At 43.0% G+C, this 21,194-nt stretch overlaps 2 protein-coding genes and 1 long non-coding RNA gene across 5 annotated transcripts; 1 reads left to right on the forward strand and 2 right to left on the reverse strand.

Moving 5' to 3' along the window:
• Positions 1-84: 84 nt before the first annotated feature.
• LOC129171285 (uncharacterized) lies at positions 85-1,937 on the reverse strand. Its single transcript, XR_008566760.1, has 4 exons — positions 1,771-1,937; positions 1,588-1,622; positions 1,422-1,463; positions 85-1,327 (listed from the first exon to the last, which is right to left on the reverse strand). It is a non-coding gene; the product is annotated as an uncharacterized LOC129171285 (long non-coding RNA).
• A 2,955-nt stretch (positions 1,938-4,892) lies between these two features.
• On the forward strand, positions 4,893-15,180 carry LOC129171284 (myosin heavy chain, fast skeletal muscle-like). The gene is made up of 41 exons (XM_054759796.1): positions 4,893-5,055; positions 5,161-5,212; positions 5,364-5,589; positions 5,719-5,862; positions 5,942-6,098; positions 6,168-6,195; positions 6,302-6,413; positions 6,553-6,645; positions 6,735-6,798; positions 6,884-6,982; positions 7,056-7,159; positions 7,240-7,378; positions 7,458-7,576; positions 7,661-7,810; positions 7,882-8,052; positions 8,136-8,442; positions 8,529-8,614; positions 8,686-8,773; positions 8,861-8,978; positions 9,055-9,178; positions 9,253-9,389; positions 9,449-9,704; positions 9,828-10,070; positions 10,174-10,350; positions 10,457-10,602; positions 10,686-10,776; positions 10,870-11,259; positions 11,330-11,456; positions 11,888-12,006; positions 12,155-12,351; positions 12,440-12,623; positions 12,693-12,858; positions 12,933-13,057; positions 13,124-13,432; positions 13,501-13,704; positions 13,787-13,912; positions 13,984-14,154; positions 14,450-14,554; positions 14,636-14,731; positions 14,816-14,947; positions 15,038-15,180. Exons 3-41 carry the CDS (start codon positions 5,383-5,385, stop codon positions 15,056-15,058), a joined length of 5,832 nt encoding a protein of 1,943 aa, XP_054615771.1. The 5' UTR covers positions 4,893-5,055; positions 5,161-5,212; positions 5,364-5,382; the 3' UTR covers positions 15,059-15,180.
• A 215-nt stretch (positions 15,181-15,395) lies between these two features.
• On the reverse strand, positions 15,396-21,071 carry LOC129171266 (uncharacterized). Of its 3 annotated transcripts, none has more exons than XM_054759749.1 (15): positions 20,805-21,071; positions 20,447-20,546; positions 20,295-20,365; positions 20,056-20,199; positions 19,822-19,981; positions 19,255-19,409; positions 18,992-19,156; positions 18,773-18,917; positions 18,370-18,536; positions 18,081-18,242; positions 17,762-17,912; positions 17,532-17,683; positions 16,852-17,010; positions 16,736-16,774; positions 15,396-16,661 (listed from the first exon to the last, which is right to left on the reverse strand). In XM_054759749.1, the coding sequence occupies exons 1-15, from the start codon at positions 20,838-20,840 to the stop codon at positions 16,245-16,247; spliced, it is 2,223 nt and encodes a 740-aa protein (XP_054615724.1). In that variant the 5' UTR covers positions 20,841-21,071; the 3' UTR covers positions 15,396-16,244. The 3 variants fall into 3 exon arrangements, with proteins under 3 accessions (XP_054615724.1, XP_054615723.1, XP_054615720.1); XM_054759748.1 differs by having other exon boundaries at positions 17,532-17,677; positions 20,268-20,365; XM_054759745.1 differs by having other exon boundaries at positions 20,268-20,365.
• Between the last annotated feature and the right edge of the window lie 123 nt (positions 21,072-21,194).

Below are 21,194 nucleotides of genomic sequence, written 5' to 3' on the forward strand. Positions count from 1 at the left end.
CAATAAACCCTTTTCTCATCATATTTACTTGTATCGTTCATTCTCACATCCTCATGATATCATATAGAGCAATTTCCCTTTCAGTCTAAGCAAATATCAAGAAGCCAATGCCATTTGTGAAGGTTCTGAACGAAGGTTGCCAAGGGAGAATCTAAAAAAAAATAATCTTGAATGTAAGGCAAGACTCTGCTGCAAACCAATAACACTGCAACTGTCAGCACCAGTGCTGTGCTAACTGATACAGTCATGGAAGAATTACGCTTGGAAATTTAAGCTATCCCACAACACTAACAGTCAGCTGAACTCGCCTTTTCAGACCTTGTTAGAATCATGTTTCACCCGTGTGGGCAAGCAGACGCATTAATTAACTCTGACCCACTGAGTAAAACATGTGAACAGCACATGCAGAATTCAATACACACTTGTGTCTGCCAAGTACTGAAGCAAGACACGCTGGTCGAAATAGAAACTAAATCGACATATAACCCCTCACGGGTTACCATATATGTACTGTCTTTGATCAATTTATACTCAGTGGCAGCAGGCCGGACTGGTAAATGCCTTTCTCGATAACAGTATATGACCTTAGCAGGACAATGCATACATTCATCATGTTCCATACAACTCATCTTGTACACACGTGAAGCATGTCAAACACGACTAGGAACTAAAATGAATTAATAAACATTACTAGTTTGCTTTTTTTCCCAATATTAGATACTGAAAATTAGGCTTAGAATTAATCTAAAATTCAGATTCAGGATCTTCAATGTGCCTCCCGAAACCACGGTATCTACCTTTTGCCCAAATTCCATCTGCCAGCTCGACACTTCCTCAGCCAAAATTTGCCATAAATTAGAAAGCTGTGGTTAGATAAACTTCTCACTTACAGTACATTCCACAACACAAGGCACAATTATACTGCAGTCGCCCCACCTAGTGGAGAATTTTGTACATTTCAAGCCTGCTTCCTCCCACATTCCAAAACATGCATGTTAGATTAATTGGCGACTCTAAATTGTCCATAGGTATGAATGTGAGTGTGAATGATCGTTTGTCTATATGTGCCCTGCGATTGACTGAGTAATAGAACACTATTCTGATACTACTGGAGATATTTTAATGCTTCCGTAACGGATGCCAGCCTGTGAGGCTGCGCAAGTGTACTTTAGTAAAACCTCACTACCTCTGCCTTAAGATCTGCGCAGAACGCGCGGTCGACAGTCCGGGCTTTTGGCCGTGTGGTCAGCGCTCTCGTCTCCCATTGCGAAGGTCCTGTGTTTGAGCCCCGCAGCGGGCAGTGTGAAGCAGGGCGGGTTACACTTCTCTAAATGTAAAAGTAATAACTGGCAGTGGTATACTGTAGTTTGATTAGAGTACAACACAAAGGGATTTTAGTACAACATGAAATACTAACTTACCTCAGGATTAGGTGGCCCCCCTCAATGACACTGCTATGCTACCTTCAGATAATAACAAAGTTCAGTCTTTTACATACAGTACATAAACCATAAGACAAAATAGTGGTACCGATGATGAACTTAGTATATATTGATGGGAAACAATAAATGTGGACGTGAACTTTACCCTTGCTAGCTTGCTTACACACACCTGCTAGCTTGCTAAAAAAAAAAAAAAAAAGATTTTAGGATTATTTAGAAAGCTAACAATCAGCTGTTGTAACTGTAGCAGTTTTAATTATATTCTGCCACATTTTTACATAACCTTACATGCCAATAATCTAGATAAAACACATTATTGTTACCTTACCTTATTGTTTTCTCCTCAGACTGGATGCCTTCCACAGCCTGGCCTGTGCTATCTTAAATGCGAGCAACATTAGCCAAAACTAGCACGTGCAACAATGATGTAATTTCACACCTCTTTATAAGTGACTTGGGTAAGTCCTAGTTTTATTTTATACAAGTCTATTAATATCTATTCATGTTGTTACTGGTTAAACGTAATATTAGTTGCAATGTCTTTCAAAAATACTTCTAATGTTGTTAATTACCTTAACTAACAACTCGTTTTGCTGTCCACATCATTCATTTTCTCATTGTTCAATAGACGACGTATTTAGGGCCTTACAGCGAACATATTACATGCTGTAATATTATTTGGTTTACTGGCCTTGGAAGTTACATGCCTTAAATTTGATATAATGCCAATAACAAAGCCCCATTCATCACGCATGTTTGCTTTTCATTGTTGTTGTTTAAGTAATGCTTGGGCTTCCTGTGTGTGTTAGTGATACCTGTTGTGGAATGACAATAGGCTTGACATGTAAGCTCTGAACCATTGCAGAAATGTAAGCCCTCTTCTGTCCACTTGTTTGGCTCGTGAGCTCCAAGTGTTTAAAGAGGGAGCATAAATTGACAGGAATGGGCCTGAAATTTATGACCGGTCACCAAGACGGGAAGTAATTGTCCTAGCAGTAGTAGTAATTGGGGAGTATTGTAAATTGGTCATTATCCAATGCAAATATCAATGCATTTGATGATAGTGTGCTTTGTGGAAACACGTCATTTTACCTTGGTACCCATCGTCGAATAAAGAGAATTAACCCAACGATTGGTTTTACATCGCATAATTGATATATTATTTAAAACAACAAAAAGTAGTTCTGGTACACCTAGCCACTCACTGAACTGAAGTGATCCAGTTCACTTGAGTCAGCCCCTACAACCAAATAGAACCCAAAAATGCTAAATAATACATCACCATCGATCATCATAGCCAGATAATGAACACAAGTGTGTGTAACCATTTGTTCATTGCAATAGAAACGTCACATTTTTCAAAATTTTACTCCACTTATTTATTTAAATTTTATTTTTTGAGCATTTATTTGAACATGAAAACAAATTGTATTACTTTTATTACATTTTAATCGTATTTTATCCTTTATGATTTGTGTTTCTTTCTTTCCCTTAACAGTGCACGAACACCTGTGGTCTTTTCACACAGGAAGTGGACGAAACTGTAAATGACAAAATGTGAGCACACAAAATATTGTAAGTGTCGACATGCAAAAGTTATGGTATGAATGAATGATCAGTGACATTAAGATTAATTAAATGAATTAAATAAGGTTTGCTGCCACTTCTTAACGCACGTGTTGTGCAAATGTAACCATGTGATGTTCCCTGATGGAACTTGTGAAGCATGTCTGAAAAAAACTATACCATAACATATTCAATGTATTACGGTACTTTTATTGACGGATTTGAGCAAAATCAGTTAATCAGTTACGCAGAATCACCTGAGTCTGTGATCTTTCCGGGAGAAAATTTGGATAGTGTGAGCCAGTAACCTACCAGCTCTAGTTACAAGGTGTTGTTCTATGGCCTTTGTGGTTAACTTTACAGCCAGGAAGCTGCTATTTATAAAGGTCTTCAACCGCACTGATGGTCAGTTTGAATGCCCAAAGGTATTTTTAAAATTGGCTTTTGTTCACGCTCATTAGAGACCCCCCACAAAGACATTAGGCGTAAAGACAATGTGTCTGAGTGAATAATAGAGTTAGAGAGAGAGAGATGTGGCCTATACCAAGAACGTTCTAAAGACGAGATGAAATTTGAAAGTACGTAATAGAGATACTTCAGCAACCCTTTTAAACATTACCAGGCCCCTCCTCTTCAGACATGTCTGACGTGCTTTATTTCAGTTCAAGGGTTTGATGTGGAAGGATGGGTGGGGTTGTGGGGGGTACTTAAAAAGGACCTACCAACACAAGGACATTCAAGCTAGGGGGTTTGTTGACAAAGTATTTCTCCATGAGAAGACAAGCCATACAGACAAGAATGACAATCTGAATAACAATGCACGTTTCAATTGGCTCAAAACGAGAGACATTCAAGTTTCTCCATTGAGCCGCAACTGTGATCTGTGATCACAAGCACTTGGTGCATTTCGTCACCACAGATTTGACACTCCGACAATGGGCCGCTGAAATCAAGGTGACCCAGGAAATAGTCATATGCGACATTAACAAACTTACAACAGCGAGGTGGCAAAACACCGGACGCGTGCCTTGCGACCGGCGGGCACAAGTGCTTATTTATGGCAATATCTTCACTGTTGTTCCTAAAATAGTCCCAAATGGAAAACAAGCAGAACAAGTAGCACTCAAACAAGACGCCTAATAAAAGTGCCCACGACCTCTGACTTCACTTGAATAGAGGTCGGGACAGGCAATACGCAGGCTCGCCAAAAAAACCTAAGACCTTCGACCTCGTTTGAAAACCATGTGTCCAACACCCAGCTATGCTTCAAGGTCATTTCCTTTTTGACAGATAGACATTCATCAAAAGTTACATTAGCCTTAGATGGACTTTTATTGATGGCCCAATTGCCGTCATGGCATCCCCACCATCTTGTTTATTAGCACAGGACTAATTTTGGGTCTTATCCCAGTCTAGATGACAACTGTTCATCCCCTGCATTCCAAGGCGATATGTAATCCTTCCTCAGCTTTTATGGAATGGTGCTCAGCCTCCATTTTATTTCAGACATGTGAGATGTGTGGTTCTTCTGCAACTGTATACCAGTGACATTTATATGATTTTCCAAAAACACAGTACCTGCTATTATACACAAGGACATGATTACCATAGTCAACGCCCATAATTACTTCGTAAACAAACTTTGTATCATAAATCCCAAACAAAGTCATATCTGTGGAGCTGGATTTAATCATTATGAACTTTTTCTTTTAGTCTGCTCAATACAAATGTCCCTTGACAATAGAGGGAGGACACAAGGTTTTATTTAAAAACTTACAGTATGACGAAAAGGTTGTGAAAAATGTGCTTTTGATTTGCTTGTTTATTGACCTGTTTCTGTCCGTTATCACCATTTATCTTGGGCACAGGGAGCAAACATAAGGCAGCCATAAAAGTAGGCACAAGGCAACACAATGACACTAAATGTCAATGTCACAGGATTAGCGACAACATGACAAGAATACATGACCAAACTGAGCAGGTCACACCTTCCGAGGAGACAGTGGTCCTCTATAAAAGAGAGCGGCGAGTACTCAGACAATAACTGGTAGGCTTCCAACTCAGGTTTGTGTGTGGATTGCCATTACTTTTGTTTTCAGTCATATTTTTGAATGAAATACCGATGACTCATGCACCTGTTTCTATTTTATAGAATCATAACAACAGATCTGACTTGATTTCATCTTCTGTTGGGACATTAAGAGGTAAATGTCATGTCATTTTTCATTTTTTTGGTCGGTAAGTAATTCAGGTGATATCCACAGAGCACACTGACGACAAGCTAACTTTCTTTTCGAGAGAACAAAGAAAAGTCATGGAGGAGAATAGAGATGAGTGAAATTTCCCTGCTTTCAGTCTCCAATAAAGTGCCACCATGAGCACCGACGCGGAGATGGAGCAGTATGGCCCCGCAGCCATTTACCTGCGGAAGCCAGAGAAAGAGAGGATTGAGGCTCAAAACACTCCGTTTGATGCCAAGTCAGCCGTCTTTGTGGTAGATGCTGATGAGATGTATGTCAAAGCTAAGCTCACCAAGAAAGAGGGGGGGAAAGCCACTGTCGAGACTCTAATTTCAAAAAAGGTAAGTGCATCATGGCCCCAAATCCATCCTGCTCATGGTGTGATATTAGCCTCCACGATTCTCTCTATACTTTTTATGTCTTAACACCTCATTACATCACTTTTTTCTTCTACGGTATTTGCCATACAGTCAGTCACTGTCAAAGAAGATGACATCCATCCAATGAACCCTCCCAAGTTTGATAAAATTGAGGACATGGCCATGATGACCCACCTCAACGAGCCTGCTGTGCTGTATAACCTCAAAGAGCGTTTTGCATCATGGATGATCTACGTAAGGCTCCATATCTTTAAACACGACTTCAGCGAAGCCTACTGTAACTGCACTGATGGTCCTCTCCTTGGTGCCGCAGACCTACTCGGGCCTGTTCTGCGTCGTGGTGAACCCCTACAAGTGGCTCCCTGTGTACGATTCTCAGGTCGTCAATGCCTACAGAGGCAAGAAGAGGATTGAGGCTCCACCCCACATCTTCTCCATCTCTGATAATGCCTATCAGTTCATGCTCACTGGTAAGACGACATTGAACTTTTAAAGCAAAAATGCACTTATTATTAACTTGTTTTTTCTTGCAAATACAGATCGTGAGAACCAGTCTGTCCTTATCACGTGAGTTTGACACTGCTGAACAGAAAAACCTCAGAAAGTACCAAACAAAACATAAGCTCAATGTTACATTTGTACTCTCCCTCCCCTCCCCCACACACACCTCAAGTGGAGAATCCGGTGCAGGAAAGACTGTCAACACTAAGCGTGTCATCCAGTACTTTGCAACAATTGCAGTGGCTGGAGGCAAAAAATCTGAAGCAAGTTCTGGCAAGATACAGGTAAGCAAAGGTGGATTATTTTTAGACTGTGCAAGGGGCAATTAAAGAAATGAGTGCAGACTCGCACCAAAATTGAGATAATCTGCTGTCTTTGCTGTAGTTCTAGGCTTTTGTTGAGAGCATTTTAATTCCCATGTAGGGTTCCCTGGAAGATCAAATCATTGCAGCCAACCCTCTGCTGGAGGCCTATGGTAATGCCAAAACTGTGAGGAATGACAACTCCTCTCGTTTCGTAAGTCCTCAAATTGCAACACTCTATAATAAGTAATCGTATATTCATGGTTACCAAACCAAACTGAGATGTTACTGGTCATCATTTAGGGTAAATTCATCAGAATCCACTTTGCCACAAGTGGCAAGCTGGCCTCTGCTGATATTGAAACATGTGAGTATTAGTTGATGGCGCTCAAACGCATCTGGTTAGAAATGTGGGCTCCATCGACAATCTCTACCTCTCTACAAATGTTCAGATCTGCTGGAGAAGTCTCGTGTCACCTTCCAGTTGTCTGCTGAGAGGAGCTACCATATCTTCTACCAGCTGATGACTGGACACAAGCCGGAGCTGCTGGGTATGTCACATCACCTAAAACAGAAAGTAAACACAAGAAACCGATTTACGAGTTGATTCCACTTTAATTCCAGAGGCACTTCTGATCACCACCAATCCTTATGACTACCCAATGATCAGTCAGGGTGAAATCACTGTCAAGAGCATCAACGATGTGGAAGAGTTCATTGCAACAGATGTGAGTTACTGTCAAAGAATGACCTAACTTCAAAAACAATATTTGTGTGTTCTTAAATTCAATCTATTTTATGAATGTAGACTGCTGTCGACATCCTGGGCTTCAGTGGAGAGGAGAAAGTTAGCATCTTCAAGTTGACAGGCGCTGTGATGCATCATGGCAACATGAAATTCAAACAGAAGCAGCGTGAGGAGCAGGCTGAACCTGATGGCACTGAGGGTAAGCGTAGTAATGTGATGGCTCCACAAACAACACAAAAGTTTGACAAGGTAAAGGTTTTATGATTTGTTGTCATCAGAGGCTGATAAAATCGCCTACCTCATGGGTCTGAACTCTGCTGATATGCTGAAAGCTCTGTGCTACCCCAGAGTCAAAGTCGGGAACGAGTTTGTGACCAAAGGTCAAACCGTCCCTCAGGTAGACAACTTACACAGCCAATTATATTGTTTGGTATGTAAGAGTTAAAACAATGCTAATCTCTAACTAACCGACGTCTTCCAGGTTAACAATGCTGTCTCAGCTTTGTGCAAGTCTGCCTATGAGAAAATGTTCTTGTGGATGGTCGTCCGTATCAATGAGATGTTGGACACAAAGCAGCCAAGACAGTTCTTCATTGGAGTGTTGGATATCGCTGGATTTGAGATCTTTGATGTGAGTTAGAAGACAACATCTAAAGGTGGACTAATCATAGTGTGAGTTAATTATGTATCTGTATGCTGTAGTTCAACAGTCTGGAGCAACTGTGCATCAACTTCACCAACGAGAAACTGCAACAGTTTTTCAACCACCACATGTTTGTTCTGGAGCAAGAGGAATACAAGAAAGAAGGCATTGATTGGGACTTCATTGACTTTGGTATGGACTTGGCTGCCTGCATTGAGCTTATTGAGAAGGTGAGACAAATCTTTTTGGTCAAATCTAAGAAAATACATGACCTCAGTGTTCCAACCAAGTGATCGACATCATTTCCCATCAGCCAATGGGCATCTTCTCCATCCTTGAAGAGGAGTGCATGTTCCCCAAGGCTACAGACACTTCTTTCAAGAACAAGCTGCATGACCAGCATCTTGGCAAGACTAAAGCCTTTGAGAAGCCAAAGCCTGCAAAGGGCAAGGCTGAGGCCCACTTCTCTCTGGTTCACTATGCTGGTACTGTGGACTACAACATTACTGGCTGGTTGGACAAGAACAAGGACCCGTTGAATGACTCAGTTGTTCAGCTCTACCAGAAGTCTTCAAACAAACTGCTGGCCATGTTGTATGCAACTCATGCTTCAGCTGAAGGTATGAAACTCATACCACCACTACTGCTTTGGTATGGGCATCAAAAGTCAATGAAGGTGGAAGTGACTCGATGATGTGACACACAGAGGCTGCCGGTGGTGGTGGTGGTGGCAAGAAGGGAGGTGGAAAGAAGAAGGGTGGTTCCTTCCAGACTGTCTCTGCTCTATTCAGGGTGATGTTGTTATTCATATATGTAAGTGACTTTTGAACTTGGTTATTAAATGACACTATTTTACCCCACAGGAGAACTTGGGCAAGCTGATGACAAACTTGAGGAGCACTCACCCTCATTTTGTGCGTTGCTTGATTCCCAATGAAACAAAGACCCCAGGTTTGTTGTCATGACTGATGAGACCTTTAAAATCACTTGTAACTTCCAAAGAGAAGCACAGGACTGATTTTTTTGTACAATGTTCAGGTCTTATGGAGAACTTCTTGGTCATCCACCAGCTGAGATGCAACGGTGTGCTGGAGGGCATCAGAATCTGCAGAAAGGGCTTCCCCAGCAGAATCCTCTACGGTGATTTCAAGCAGAGGTGACAACAGAAGTTGATTTCAATCGACCTATTTTGAGGTAATACAGAAAAAGACGTGTTTTCCTTTCTTTTGCAGATACAAAGTATTGAATGCCAGTGTCATCCCAGAGGGTCAGTTCATTGACAACAAGAAGGCTGCAGAGAAACTGCTGGGCTCTATTGATGTGGATCACACTCAGTACAAGTTTGGACATACAAAGGCAAGACGACGTGTTCTTTGGGCTCTTGTGTGTACTGATTGGTGAGGTCACCCTTCATCATCTGTACTTTGCAGGTGTTCTTCAAAGCGGGTCTGCTGGGTACCCTGGAGGAGATGAGAGATGAGAAACTGGCAGCACTGGTGACCATGACTCAGGCTCTCTGCAGAGGATTCCTCATGAGGAAGGAGTTTGTAAAGATGATGGAGAGGAGGTAAGACTACTTTTCACTTGAAAAGACAAACGCCAAATGAATTATTTTATTTCCCATAGAGATGCAATCTTCACCATCCAGTACAACATGCGGTCATTCATGAACGTGAAAAATTGGCCATGGATGCATCTCTACTTCAAGATCAAGCCTCTCCTGAAGAGTGCTGAGACTGAGAAAGAGCTGGCACAGATGAAGGAGAACTATGGGAAAATGCAAGCTGACTTGGCAGCTGCTCTGGCAAAGAAAAAGGAGCTGGAGGAGAAGATGGTCTCCCTGCTGCAGGAAAAGAATGACCTGCAACTGCAAGTAGCAGCTGTAAGTGGCCTGTCAAACATTAGGATGGATCTAGATCATCAACATGGCATTTACACTAGTTGACTTCTGTATATTCAAATGTGGTTTTCTTCAAAGACAAACATTATCATGTTTGAACTCTAGGAAAGTGAGAACCTCTCAGATGCTGAGGAAAGGTGTGAAGGGCTCATTAAGAGCAAGATCCAGCTTGAGGCCAAACTAAAGGAGACAACCGAGAGACTGGAAGATGAAGAAGAAATTAATGCTGAGCTGACTGCCAAGAAGAGGAAGCTGGAGGACGAATGCTCAGAGTTGAAGAAAGATATTGATGACTTGGAACTCACCTTGGCTAAAGTGGAAAAGGAGAAACATGCCACAGAAAACAAGGTTCCAGTTTATTTGGATTCTCGTTAACATAAATATTTGGAAATAATGCATTGAATATAGGGAAAATGTTTACAAGTATATTAAAGCAATCCCAATATTTCAGGTGAAAAACCTGACAGAGGAGATGGCATCTCAAGATGAGTCTATTGCCAAGTTGACAAAGGAGAAGAAAGCCCTCCAAGAGGCCCACCAGCAAACACTGGATGATCTCCAGGCAGAGGAAGACAAAGTCAACACTCTGACCAAGGCCAAGACAAAGCTGGAACAGCAAGTGGATGATGTAAGAAGGCCATTCTGTTGGCATGAAAAATTTGACTTGCAATTGATATTATTCACTGTTTATTCAAGGCCATAACTAATTTACATGAGTAACTGTCATGTAACAGCTTGAAGGCTCACTGGAGCAAGAGAAGAAGCTCCGCATGGACCTTGAGAGAGCCAAGAGGAAGCTTGAGGGAGATCTGAAACTGGCCCAGGAATCCATAATGGATCTGGAGAATGACAAACAGCAATCAGAGGAAAAACTCAAGAAGTATGTGATACACGTAAACATGTAACAAATGCTTTTGCATTTAGAAATGAAATTTAGCATTTATTTTCCCCATCTCCTCAAAGGAAAGACTTTGAGACAAGCCAACTTCTCAGCAAGATTGAGGATGAACAGTCTCTTGGTGCTCAACTCCAGAAGAAGATTAAGGAACTCCAGGTAAATTGATCGATTTATACGATTTAAGATAGATCAAAGTAATAATTGTGTCTGGGGTAGTTCACTTATTGGCAACCCTATCATGAAACCTAGGCTCGTATTGAGGAGCTGGAAGAGGAGATTGAGGCTGAGAGGGCTGCAAGGGCCAAGGTGGAGAAGCAGAGGGCTGACCTCTCCAGAGAGCTGGAGGAGATCAGTGAGAGGCTTGAGGAAGCTGGTGGAGCAACAGCCGCTCAGATCGAGATGAACAAGAAACGTGAGGCTGAGTTCCAGAAGCTGCGCCGTGATCTGGAAGAGTCCACCCTGCAGCATGAGGCTACAGCAGCCGCTCTCCGCAAGAAGCAAGCCGACAGTGTTGCAGAGCTGGGAGAACAGATCGACAACCTCCAGCGTGTCAAGCAGAAGCTGGAGAAGGAGAAGAGCGAGTACAAGATGGAGATTGATGACCTCTCCAGCAACATGGAGGCTGTTGCCAAAGCAAAGGTATGCCTCTGCCTTTATGAGAACTCACATATTCAACAGTATACACAATTTTATCAATGCTTCTTTGTAGGGCAACCTGGAGAAAATGTGCAGAACTCTTGAAGACCAATTAAGTGAAATTAAGTCCAAAAATGATGAGAACGTTCGGCAGTTGAATGACCTGACTGCACAGAGGGCAAGACTGCAAACAGAAAACGGTGCGTCTTCCAAATATCACCAATGTGTACTGTGACACACACACATTTATGTCCACACACATATTTATGTGACCTCCTATGGGTTGTGGTCAAAATGCTTTCGAAGAAACGCATACAGGTAAAACAAATATCCTAAAAGTTGGATAATCATTAAACACATAAACAAATGACTAATGGTCAATTAGTCTTGTCCGTGACCCTGCTCAAACATTTCGATTTATGGCGGCCATCTTTTTCTACCAATCTCGCTAATATTTTACAGGCATGCACTTGTGACCCTGTCTGTCTACTAAATTTGATGGTGATTCGGTTAAATACTCGACAGTTACAGTGGGTGTTTTGTAGAGTTCACTGATTTGCATTGATCACCCCACCTTCAATGTATTTGATCATTTGAATGATCAAAACTGTTCTTTCTTGCTACTCCACAGGCGAGTTTACTCGCCAGCTTGAGGAGAAGGAAGCCCTTATTTCCCAGCTGACCAGGGGCAAACAGGCTTACACTCAGCAGATTGAGGAGCTCAAAAGACACATTGAGGAAGAAGTGAAGGTACAAGACATTAACAGCTATCTTTCTGTATCACCAGTGCAGTTTGATGATTATGTGTACGTAGTTAGTTCTCTCAGAAATGGAGTGAGTATTTGTGTTGATTTTCTGGATATATGTCAAAATAAATGTCTGGAATCATTATTTATAGGCTAAGAATGCCCTGGCCCATGCAGTTCAGTCTGCCCGCCATGACTGTGATCTGCTCAGAGAGCAGTTTGAGGAGGAGCAGGAGGCCAAAGCTGAGCTTCAGCGAGGAATGTCCAAGGCCAACAGTGAGGTGGCACAGTGGAGGACCAAATACGAGACTGATGCTATCCAGCGCACTGAGGAGCTGGAGGAGGCCAAGTACACAACTTGCTTATACATCATTAATTGCATCTTTTCTGTTCCTTTTCCACATGATATGTGAACAAGTTCTGTATACCCTTTAAAGGAAGAAGCTGGCCCAGCGTCTTCAGGAGGCTGAGGAGTCCATTGAAGCTGTGAACTCCAAGTGTGCCTCTTTGGAGAAGACCAAGCAGAGGCTTCAGGGTGAGGTGGAGGACCTCATGATTGATGTAGAGAGAGCAAACGCCCTGGCTGCCAACCTGGACAAGAAGCAGAGGAATTTTGACAAGGTTCTTTTCACATTCTTGCTGATGTAAAGTACAAATGAATGTCTCTCTAATGGGTCTTCGTAACTGCAGGTCTTGGCAGAATGGAAGCAGAAGTATGAGGAGGGTCAGGCAGAGCTGGAAGGAGCCCAGAAGGAGGCTCGTTCTCTCAGTACTGAACTGTTTAAGATGAAGAACTCTTATGAGGAGGCTCTTGATCAGCTGGAGACCATGAAGAGGGAGAACAAGAACCTGCAACGTGAGTCAAATACACTTTGGCGCAAATGATGATCTGGGTTTCGAAAGGTGTTTCACAATGTTTTTTACCTACAGAGGAGATCTCAGATCTGACTGAGCAGATTGGTGAGACTGGAAAGAGCATCCATGAGCTGGAAAAAGCTAAGAAGGCGGTGGAAAGTGAGAAGGCTGAGATTCAGACTGCTCTAGAGGAGGCAGAGGTATCACTTTGTGGAAAAAGTTTGGACTTTTTGTATTCAGCTTCACAGAGGTAACGTCTCTTGCAGGGCACACTGGAGCATGAGGAGTCCAAGATTCTTCGTGTTCAGCTCGAGCTCAACCAGATCAAGGGTGAGGTTGACAGGAAGCTGGCTGAGAAGGACGAGGAGATGGAGCAGATCAAGAGAAACAGCCAGAGAGTGATTGACTCCATGCAGAGCACTCTTGATGCTGAGGTCAGAAGCAGGAATGATGCCCTGAGAGTCAAAAAGAAGATGGAGGGAGACCTCAATGAGATGGAGATCCAGCTGAGCCACGCCAATAGACAGGCTGCTGAGGCCCAGAAACAACTAAGGAATGTCCAGGGTCAGCTCAAGGTAGTTTCATGGTCACTGCATTGAAATGGTTGTGGATCAAAGAACTTAAAAGGTCTGCTTTCTGTCAGGATGCCCAACTGCACCTTGACGATGCGGTCAGAGGACAGGACGACATGAAAGAGCAGGCTGCCATGGTGGAGCGTAGAAACGGCCTGATGATGGCAGAAATTGAAGAGCTGAGAGCTGCTCTTGAGCAAACAGAGAGAGGACGTAAAGTGGCAGAGCAGGAGCTGGTTGATGCCAGTGAGCGTGTCGGACTTCTTCACTCTCAGGTTTATTTCTTATCCGTCATGCATTACACAACACGACTAAAATGAATGTACCAACTACTACTAACTTTTCTTAAATATTCAGAACACCAGTCTGCTGAACACCAAGAAGAAGCTGGAGTCTGACCTTGTCCAGATTCAGAGTGAAGTGGACGATGCTGTGCAGGAATCAAGAAATGCTGAAGAGAAAGCCAAAAAGGCTATCACTGATGTGAGTAGCAGCATTCACTCCTTCATGCAATCATTATGTCTAAAATGCACCTCCACTACCCATGATTTTAGGCTGCCATGATGGCTGAGGAGCTGAAGAAGGAACAGGACACCAGTGCTCACCTGGAGAGGATGAAAAAGAACCTGGAGGTCACTGTCAAGGACCTGCAGCACCGTCTGGATGAGGCTGAGAACCTCGCCATGAAGGGTGGCAAGAAGCAGCTCCAGAAACTGGAGTCCAGGGTAGGAACCGAACATCAGTGCTCGTGCCAATCGTACTTTATTTCCATACGGGGCCGGCCCTGGGAAATTGGGGCTCTCAGCAGAATTTATTTGGAGCATTCTCTTTGAGCTCAACTCTTTTTTTCCCTCTCCTGTCTTGGGCTTACTTGGTGCTCAATGCCTCGTGGCAGCAATGCACAGCCGTTGCTTGAAGAGAATGCACCCCCTTGCGCAAAGAACCGTGGGGCCCTGCATGTAAGGACGGACGGACGGCCCTGTCTACACACAGAATGTGTGATCTCTGATCACTTTTCAGGTGCGTGAGCTCGAATCCGAAGTTGAGGCTGAGCAGAGACGAGGAGCCGACGCTGTTAAAGGAGTTCGCAAATATGAGAGGAGAGTGAAGGAGCTCACCTACCAGGTTTGTTTCTGCTTAACTTAAAATAGTCACCGCTCTGCTTTTTGGATACACAAAGTGAAAAATACACTTTCATGTATTCAGACTGAGGAGGACAAGAAGAACGTGACCAGACTTCAGGACCTGGTAGACAAACTGCAGCTCAAAGTCAAGGCTTACAAGAGACAGTCTGAGGAGGCTGTGAGTGCACTACAGAGTGGAGAGCTTATCTTACAGATATGAAATACAAATGTTTCATTCAACAACTTCATTTTCCCCTCACAGGAGGAGCAGGCCAACACTCACATGTCCAGGCTCAGGAAGGTCCAGCATGAGCTTGAGGAGGCTCAGGAGCGTGCTGATATCGCAGAGTCCCAGGTCAACAAGCTGAGGGCCAAGAGCCGCGACACGGGAAAGGTAAACACATGTCAAACACGTACTTGGACACATCCTTTACACAACATGATGTCAAGGATGACACATAATCACCACCTTCGTCCTTTTCAGGGAAGTGACTCTGCTGAATAAGATGCAGTGGAATCATCGGAGGGATTCATACAATATGAGCCCCGTCTTCTGTAAATCTTCAGATAAAACAATAAATGTGTGGAAAAAAACAGGATGTTGTTCACTAAATACATTAAAAGTGCATGAACTCTACCACAATGAGTAATTCTTTCACTCCATCATAAACAAACACACAAAAAAGTCAACAAACATGCACAATAATACAATTGAAACAATTTGTGTAATTATAACAATACATAATGTCAAATATTTTACTTTAACACAGGGGTTCTCATCTGGTCTGATACTGGGACCCTCATTTTCCCATGGTCTTTACATGTTGAGCCACTTTGAGAGGTAAAAGCAAGCTAGTTTATTTAAAAATAGCCTTCAAAATACATGCATGCCATTTAAAAAACAAACAAAAATACACTCCATGTGCAAAATGTATTTCAGAGCACAATATTAACAGGAGGAATGTCATCTTTCAGAAAAAGTCAGCAATATAAAATATTTGTAAATACCAAGGAAGATGCCAATCAAAAATATATTTTTTCCAAATATTAAAAAAGTAGACTATAAGATAATTAAAATATTTTATTGTAATTTTAGACTCTTAATTGCCTAGATTTATGAGTGTGAATGGTTGTTTGTCTATATGTGCCCTGCGATTGGCTGGCGCCCAGTCCAGAATGGACCCTGTCTCTCGAAGGAATACAGCTGGGATAGGCTCCAGCATACCCACGACCCTAGTGTGGACAAGCAGTACAGAAAATGGATGGATGGATGGCCTTGTCAACAACCAACCCAGACCCAATCCAGAATCCCCAAAGCCTTTGACCCCATACAATACATTGTGGTTTTCTACAACTGTGCTTTTATTTTAGCCATTTTCTTTATTTTCAGGAAGTTTCTAATTTGTCAAATGTATGTGTGTGTGTGTGTAAAATACAGTATTATATTTAGTATAAACTGTAGGTCTACTCTGGCTCCTATCGCATCCCAAAAACATGCATGTTAGGCCCATTGGCGAGGACAAGCAGTATGGAAAATGGATGGGAGGAGTGGAATGTGTGTTTAACAGAAACAAAATTATTTTTAAATAAATAGACTGTTAAACTACAATTAATTTCCAATGTCACACAAAATGTTTCTTAGCTGTGAGTGACATTTATGATTTGGCCCTATACTATGATGAATGCAGCATTTAATGTTTATTTCCACCATCCTTCTGAGCCTTCTTTCCACCCACTTTTCCATTCCCCCTCCCTTTGGCTGGATCCCCTTTGCATTTGTGTCCCCCTTGAGTGGTCCCCATTTGAAGATGTGCAGTGTGGACCTTCTCGATCACTGAGAAGCAGTCTTCATGCGGACTGATGGGGCTCGCCGCAGACCCGCCCTGGGCCTTACGAGCAGCTTTGGGCTGGGGAGATGACGGTCTCGAGCGGGGCTTCCTGGGCGAGCCGTGTGTGGACTTGACGTCTTCTTTGGGGATGAGGTTTAGGTTCAAAGCCAGAGGTCTTCCGGGCTTTGGGCTCAGAGGGATGACAAGATTTTCTCCTGGAGCTCCGAGAGTGAGGTAGACCTCTGGGAACGCACAAGGCTGGTTGAATTTCTTATGCCCCTGTGGCAGGTGAACAAAAAAAAAGATGTGTTGGTTCAAGTCATCACTTTGGACATATACAGTATGACACTTACCATCTGTGGTGTGAAGCTCATTGACACCTTCACAGTCATCTATAGAGACAATCCAAGAGTTGGATCAAAACAGTCTACATTTACAGTGGTTATTTATACAGTTGTAGGTGGCTTACCTGAGATGTGGAATTAAGCGTCTTCTGGTATTCTGTCTCAGTGCTGAAGGATGCTGACTTTGTCAAGCTGCAGCCCAGTTCAGAGGTAGGATGTCTGGAGTTGTCTCTTCTAGATATCGGTGGTGTACTTTCCGCCACAGTTATGTGTGGTGCACAAACCTTGCACAAGTGGAAAGAGAATACCAGTCAAGTAGATATTATACACAGAGTCATGAGGAAACATGGCGTCCTAATTCAGCATTTGTGGCTCCCCCTATGGGTTGTGGTTGTGGAAGACATGTAGGAAGCATGTAATACGGATATACTTAACTCCACAAAAAGTCAATGATTTCTGGCAATTAGTTGGTAAAACTTTTCATGCCGTTGTTGGAGACAGCAGCAGGTTCTGCCAAGAGCTCTGCCCCGCCTCACAGCACTCACAAGCGGTCAGTGCACAGGCTCCCGTGGCGATGAGTGATGGCCAATTATATCATATATAATATAATATGCTTAAAAAAAATCAACATTTCGATTTAAAAATATTTTCTTATACATAGATGGAATATTTTTTGTGTGATTTCATTAAATTCATACAAATAAAAATAGAATTATTTATGTAACTGTTTATCTGTTTTGTCTAGCTTACCCATCCAAACATAAAAAACAAAGAATACGATTGGCTAGATTGTAAGGTAACATACTGGATTTCCAGCTTTTGCATGACTCCTTTCGTGTTTTCCCTCTGTCGTCATCCCACTGATCCCCGGCAGAGAGGGAAGAGCGACTCTCTGGTCGTCCAGCCTGCGAGCCTGACAGCTGGCCACCATGCAAAACAACGCGTCTGCTTCTGCACCTGTCGAAAAGGCTTACTTAAGCGTCTGACAAAGACAACATGCCTGCCCCCGTTTGACCTGTGTGTGTGTTTTCAGACCTGCTGCTACTTCATTTGAGGAGCTGCCACTATGTTTGGGCGAGGCAGTTGTGCTTCTGCTTTGCGTCAAAGAGCAACGCTGGTCCTGCATGCGTCCCCTCTGAGCATGATTCATCATTTTTAAAAATTGCTGCTGCTCGGCCGGAGATATCTGGTAAAAAAAAAAAAAACACACACACATCATGAGCACTCATGATGATGTGCATGACTGCTAAACTTACATTTTAGTGCGGATTGTCAATGAATCATGCATGCATCTTAATAACAAAATTCAAGCATCTAAATTCAGCCTTGGAGGAGGTCTGTTATGGTGTCTTACCTGCTGCTGATGATCACTTTTGTCCTGGTTTATGGAGCCTGACCTCTTTAGAGTTTTATCTGATGCTTCTGAAGTGTTATAGTCTTTGCGCTGAGTGGTTGGGGTGCTCAAATTTTGCAGGATATGAGGTGCAGAACATCTCTGATCATCAAGCCGGGAGCCCTGTTGGTGGTATTCGAAGCAGTTACAGAATATATTGTGTTAAACCTTCACAGACAGTATATATACATATATATACATTGGGGTTCTTTTTTTTTGGGGGGGGGGGGGGGGGGGGGGGGGCACCCACCTGTACTTTGGAGACCATGTAACACAAATAGCTTGCATCCGCTCCTGCTGCATTGGCCTTGCCTCCGTTCTGGATGCCCGGCAGAGATGGAAGATACACGCGCTGATCATCCAGACGTTTGGCTTGGGAATGGGCCAGCATGTTGAAGAACTGGTCGGATTCTGGGCCTAGCAGTGCAAAAAGACAATTTTGTTATTAATATGATCCAAAGATAAGATATGCGGAATCAAAATGCGTTGACACGTTGACAAATCCAATTCATTGGCATAAAAGCTACAGACACATAAAACGTCGTGTTCCCAGTAGGGCTTACCAACAGCACTTTTAAACTGTCTAAATTCTAGTATCGACTACACCTTGATTATATTATTGTGGGACCTCTGAGATTAAATGATCCTCTCACCTGTGGGTGCAGTGCTCTGGGTGGGTTTATGCTTAGGGGTAGTCTGGGGACTGACATTCAGGACACATCTCTGCTCCTCCATCCGCCCTCGCTGGGCGTGACTCATTAAAGTAAGGAAATGGTCCAGCTCAGCTGGAGGCAAGTCCTGCATAGTAGACAACAATGCCAATAATTACAAACAACACTAATTCTTTGATTTGGGTTGTAAGTGCATGTTACCTTTATGGGGGACTTCTGAACATCGGGGCGTTCTATGTCTGAACCTGGACTGAAGGAGGCTGAGCGTGAAATGCCTGAAGCAGCGTTATCCTTTTTGGATGACTGTCCCTCCTCTGCAGGCTGGATTTGAGATAGGGAGCATCTTTGGTCTTCCATTCTGCTCCCCTGAAGAATAATTTATACTATTATAATAGAGTATAATATAATACTATTCTCTGAGTGTACAGTTTCCATTATTATGTATCATATTGTTTTCCTCTAACCTGAACTTTGGAGACCATGTAGCACAAGTAGCTTGAATCTGAGGCAGATTGAGGATCCTTGTTGTCTATGCCGGGCAGCGACGGGAGAGACACCCGCTGGTCATCGAGACGCCGACTCTGAGTGTTGGCCAGTAAGTTGAAGAACTTTTCAGCATCTGGGGAGGACAAAACAAAAATAAAATGAGAAAAGCGGTGTGGAAAACGAAACAATGTCTCTAAAATGCTTCAAGAGCCAATTCATACAAAAAACCCCATATATATATATAAATTGACACTAAAAAAATAATTTCAAAATCAAGTATTTTTCTTCTCTCTTCAATTGCCATTTGTCACTCGTGACAAAACTGCCAAACGAGGTGCGAAATCGCAACGACCAGTGAAGCATAAAGACATAAACATGTAGTGGTCATACAGTGGTACATGTATACCGTACATTTACCACACATTTATATATTCTTACAGACTCAGGGTGACTGCAATGTGTTTTTTGCAGAAAAAAACATCCTATTTTTGAAGGAAACAAATTTTTTTTGACCAAATATCTGTGAATTTGCAGGGATCATTCACCTTTGTTGCATGTATCATCAAGAGGTTTTCTATCAGTGTGCCTGGGAGTGCAGGGGGCACTCTGACTTGGATCCATGGAGCAGCACTTGTCCTCCGTGCATCCACGCTGGCTATGGCGGATGACGTTCATTAACTTTTGCTGCTCCTCAGGTGACTGTGCCTATCGGAGCAAACAATTCATTGCCACATATAACAATCACCATCACCTAACAACCCAGGTAGCTTTGAACCCACCTTGATGGAGGTGGCATAGGCTTGCTCCAAGGGGACCTGGAGCTGGTTGCCCGGCAGCAAGAGCGGCTTCCTGTTCATATCCGGGGTGCTCTCGGTCACCGAAATCTGAGGCGCTGAGCCGTGATGTGAAAAACCTCTCATCTCCTGAGACGAACGACACATTAAAAAAAAAATAAAATGTTCACAGCACCTCAGCTGAAATTTAGAAGTACCTGATACTTTGCAGCCGCCATTAACACCTGCTGATCGGCAAAAGGTCGCTGTTGCATGTGGTAGTCCGAGCTATGGATCAACTCCCTGGAGTGTGTACCTGTGAGGAGGACATTAAGGATACTGTACATCTTTACATGCATTGAATGGGGTACGGTATGCTTGTGTCGTCTGTGCTAACCTGAATGTGAAGGTTTGACTTGTGCAGTTTCAGAAGGGCGTTGTTCTTGTATTTGCCCCCGCTGTGATGAACTCTTGATGTTTAGGATCTGCTTCTGTCCCTGTGGAATGAGCGGACAGAAACATAAATCAGAAATGCACGTACAGTCTCTCTTAAATGAACAATATGTTTATTATTGTGGTTGTAGATTGCAGTGGTGAACTGGCGTTATCGGCTGGGTACCTCAAAGCCCAGCGTGATGCTTCACCGCTGCAAACTGCAGCCACAACACATGTTGTGAAATACATACCTCTGATGGTACCAATGAAAAGACCACATAATGCATAGATTAAGGATGACAAGCAATTATTTTGCTTACCCTCACAGCATCACACTCCACCTGTGCAGCCGCCATCCAGCCAAGCAGCGCAGAAAAAGTTGCAAAAGTTTCACAGAAGTGCTCCCAGCAGTGGGTGAATTATCCTGAATGCTCGCCGCCAGTCTGATAGTGTACTTGCCGCAGCATGGAGGATAGGCTTTTAAATAGTAGAGTTAAATCCGCAGTATTAACCCATCGCCATTAAAACCTCAAGCCTGTGTGTCTTAAAATTGCCATCTGTAATCCCAGATGAGAACATAATCCGCAGCATCGAGAGGGATGATCTTTTTTTTCTCTCTCTCTCATCTGTAGGTACGTCTCCCCTTTTGACTCACACTTAAAGTTTGTAACTGAGGGAGATCTCTGCATGGTCATCACATTCAGCCACCA

This window comes from Dunckerocampus dactyliophorus, chromosome 18 (genome assembly GCF_027744805.1).
Source record: "Dunckerocampus dactyliophorus isolate RoL2022-P2 chromosome 18, RoL_Ddac_1.1, whole genome shotgun sequence".
Lineage (NCBI taxonomy): Eukaryota > Metazoa > Chordata > Actinopteri > Syngnathiformes > Syngnathidae > Dunckerocampus > Dunckerocampus dactyliophorus.

What these genes read in the sequence shown, in the direction of transcription:
- LOC129171284 (XM_054759796.1), top strand. Translation starts at nt 5,383, where the DNA reads ATGAGCACCGACGCGGAGATGGAGCAGTATGGCCCCGCAGCCATTTAC. An exon ending in TCCAGAAACTGGAGTCCAGG is followed by an intron (nt 14,155 to 14,449) that starts GTAGGAACCGAA and finishes ATCACTTTTCAG; the next exon opens with GTGCGTGAGCTCGAATCCGA. An exon ending in AGAGACAGTCTGAGGAGGCT is followed by an intron (nt 14,732 to 14,815) that starts GTGAGTGCACTA and finishes TTCCCCTCACAG; the next exon opens with GAGGAGCAGGCCAACACTCA.
- LOC129171266 (XM_054759745.1), bottom strand. Translation starts at nt 20,840, where the DNA reads ATGGCGGCTGCACAGGTGGAGTGTGATGCTGTGAGG. An exon ending in ACATGGTCTCCAAAGTTCAG is followed by an intron (nt 19,157 to 19,254) that starts GTTAGAGGAAAA and finishes ATTATTCTTCAG; the next exon opens with GGGAGCAGAATGGAAGACCA. An exon ending in ATGCAAAAGCTGGAAATCCA is followed by an intron (nt 17,011 to 17,531) that starts GTATGTTACCTT and finishes CACTTGTGCAAG; the next exon opens with GTTTGTGCACCACACATAAC.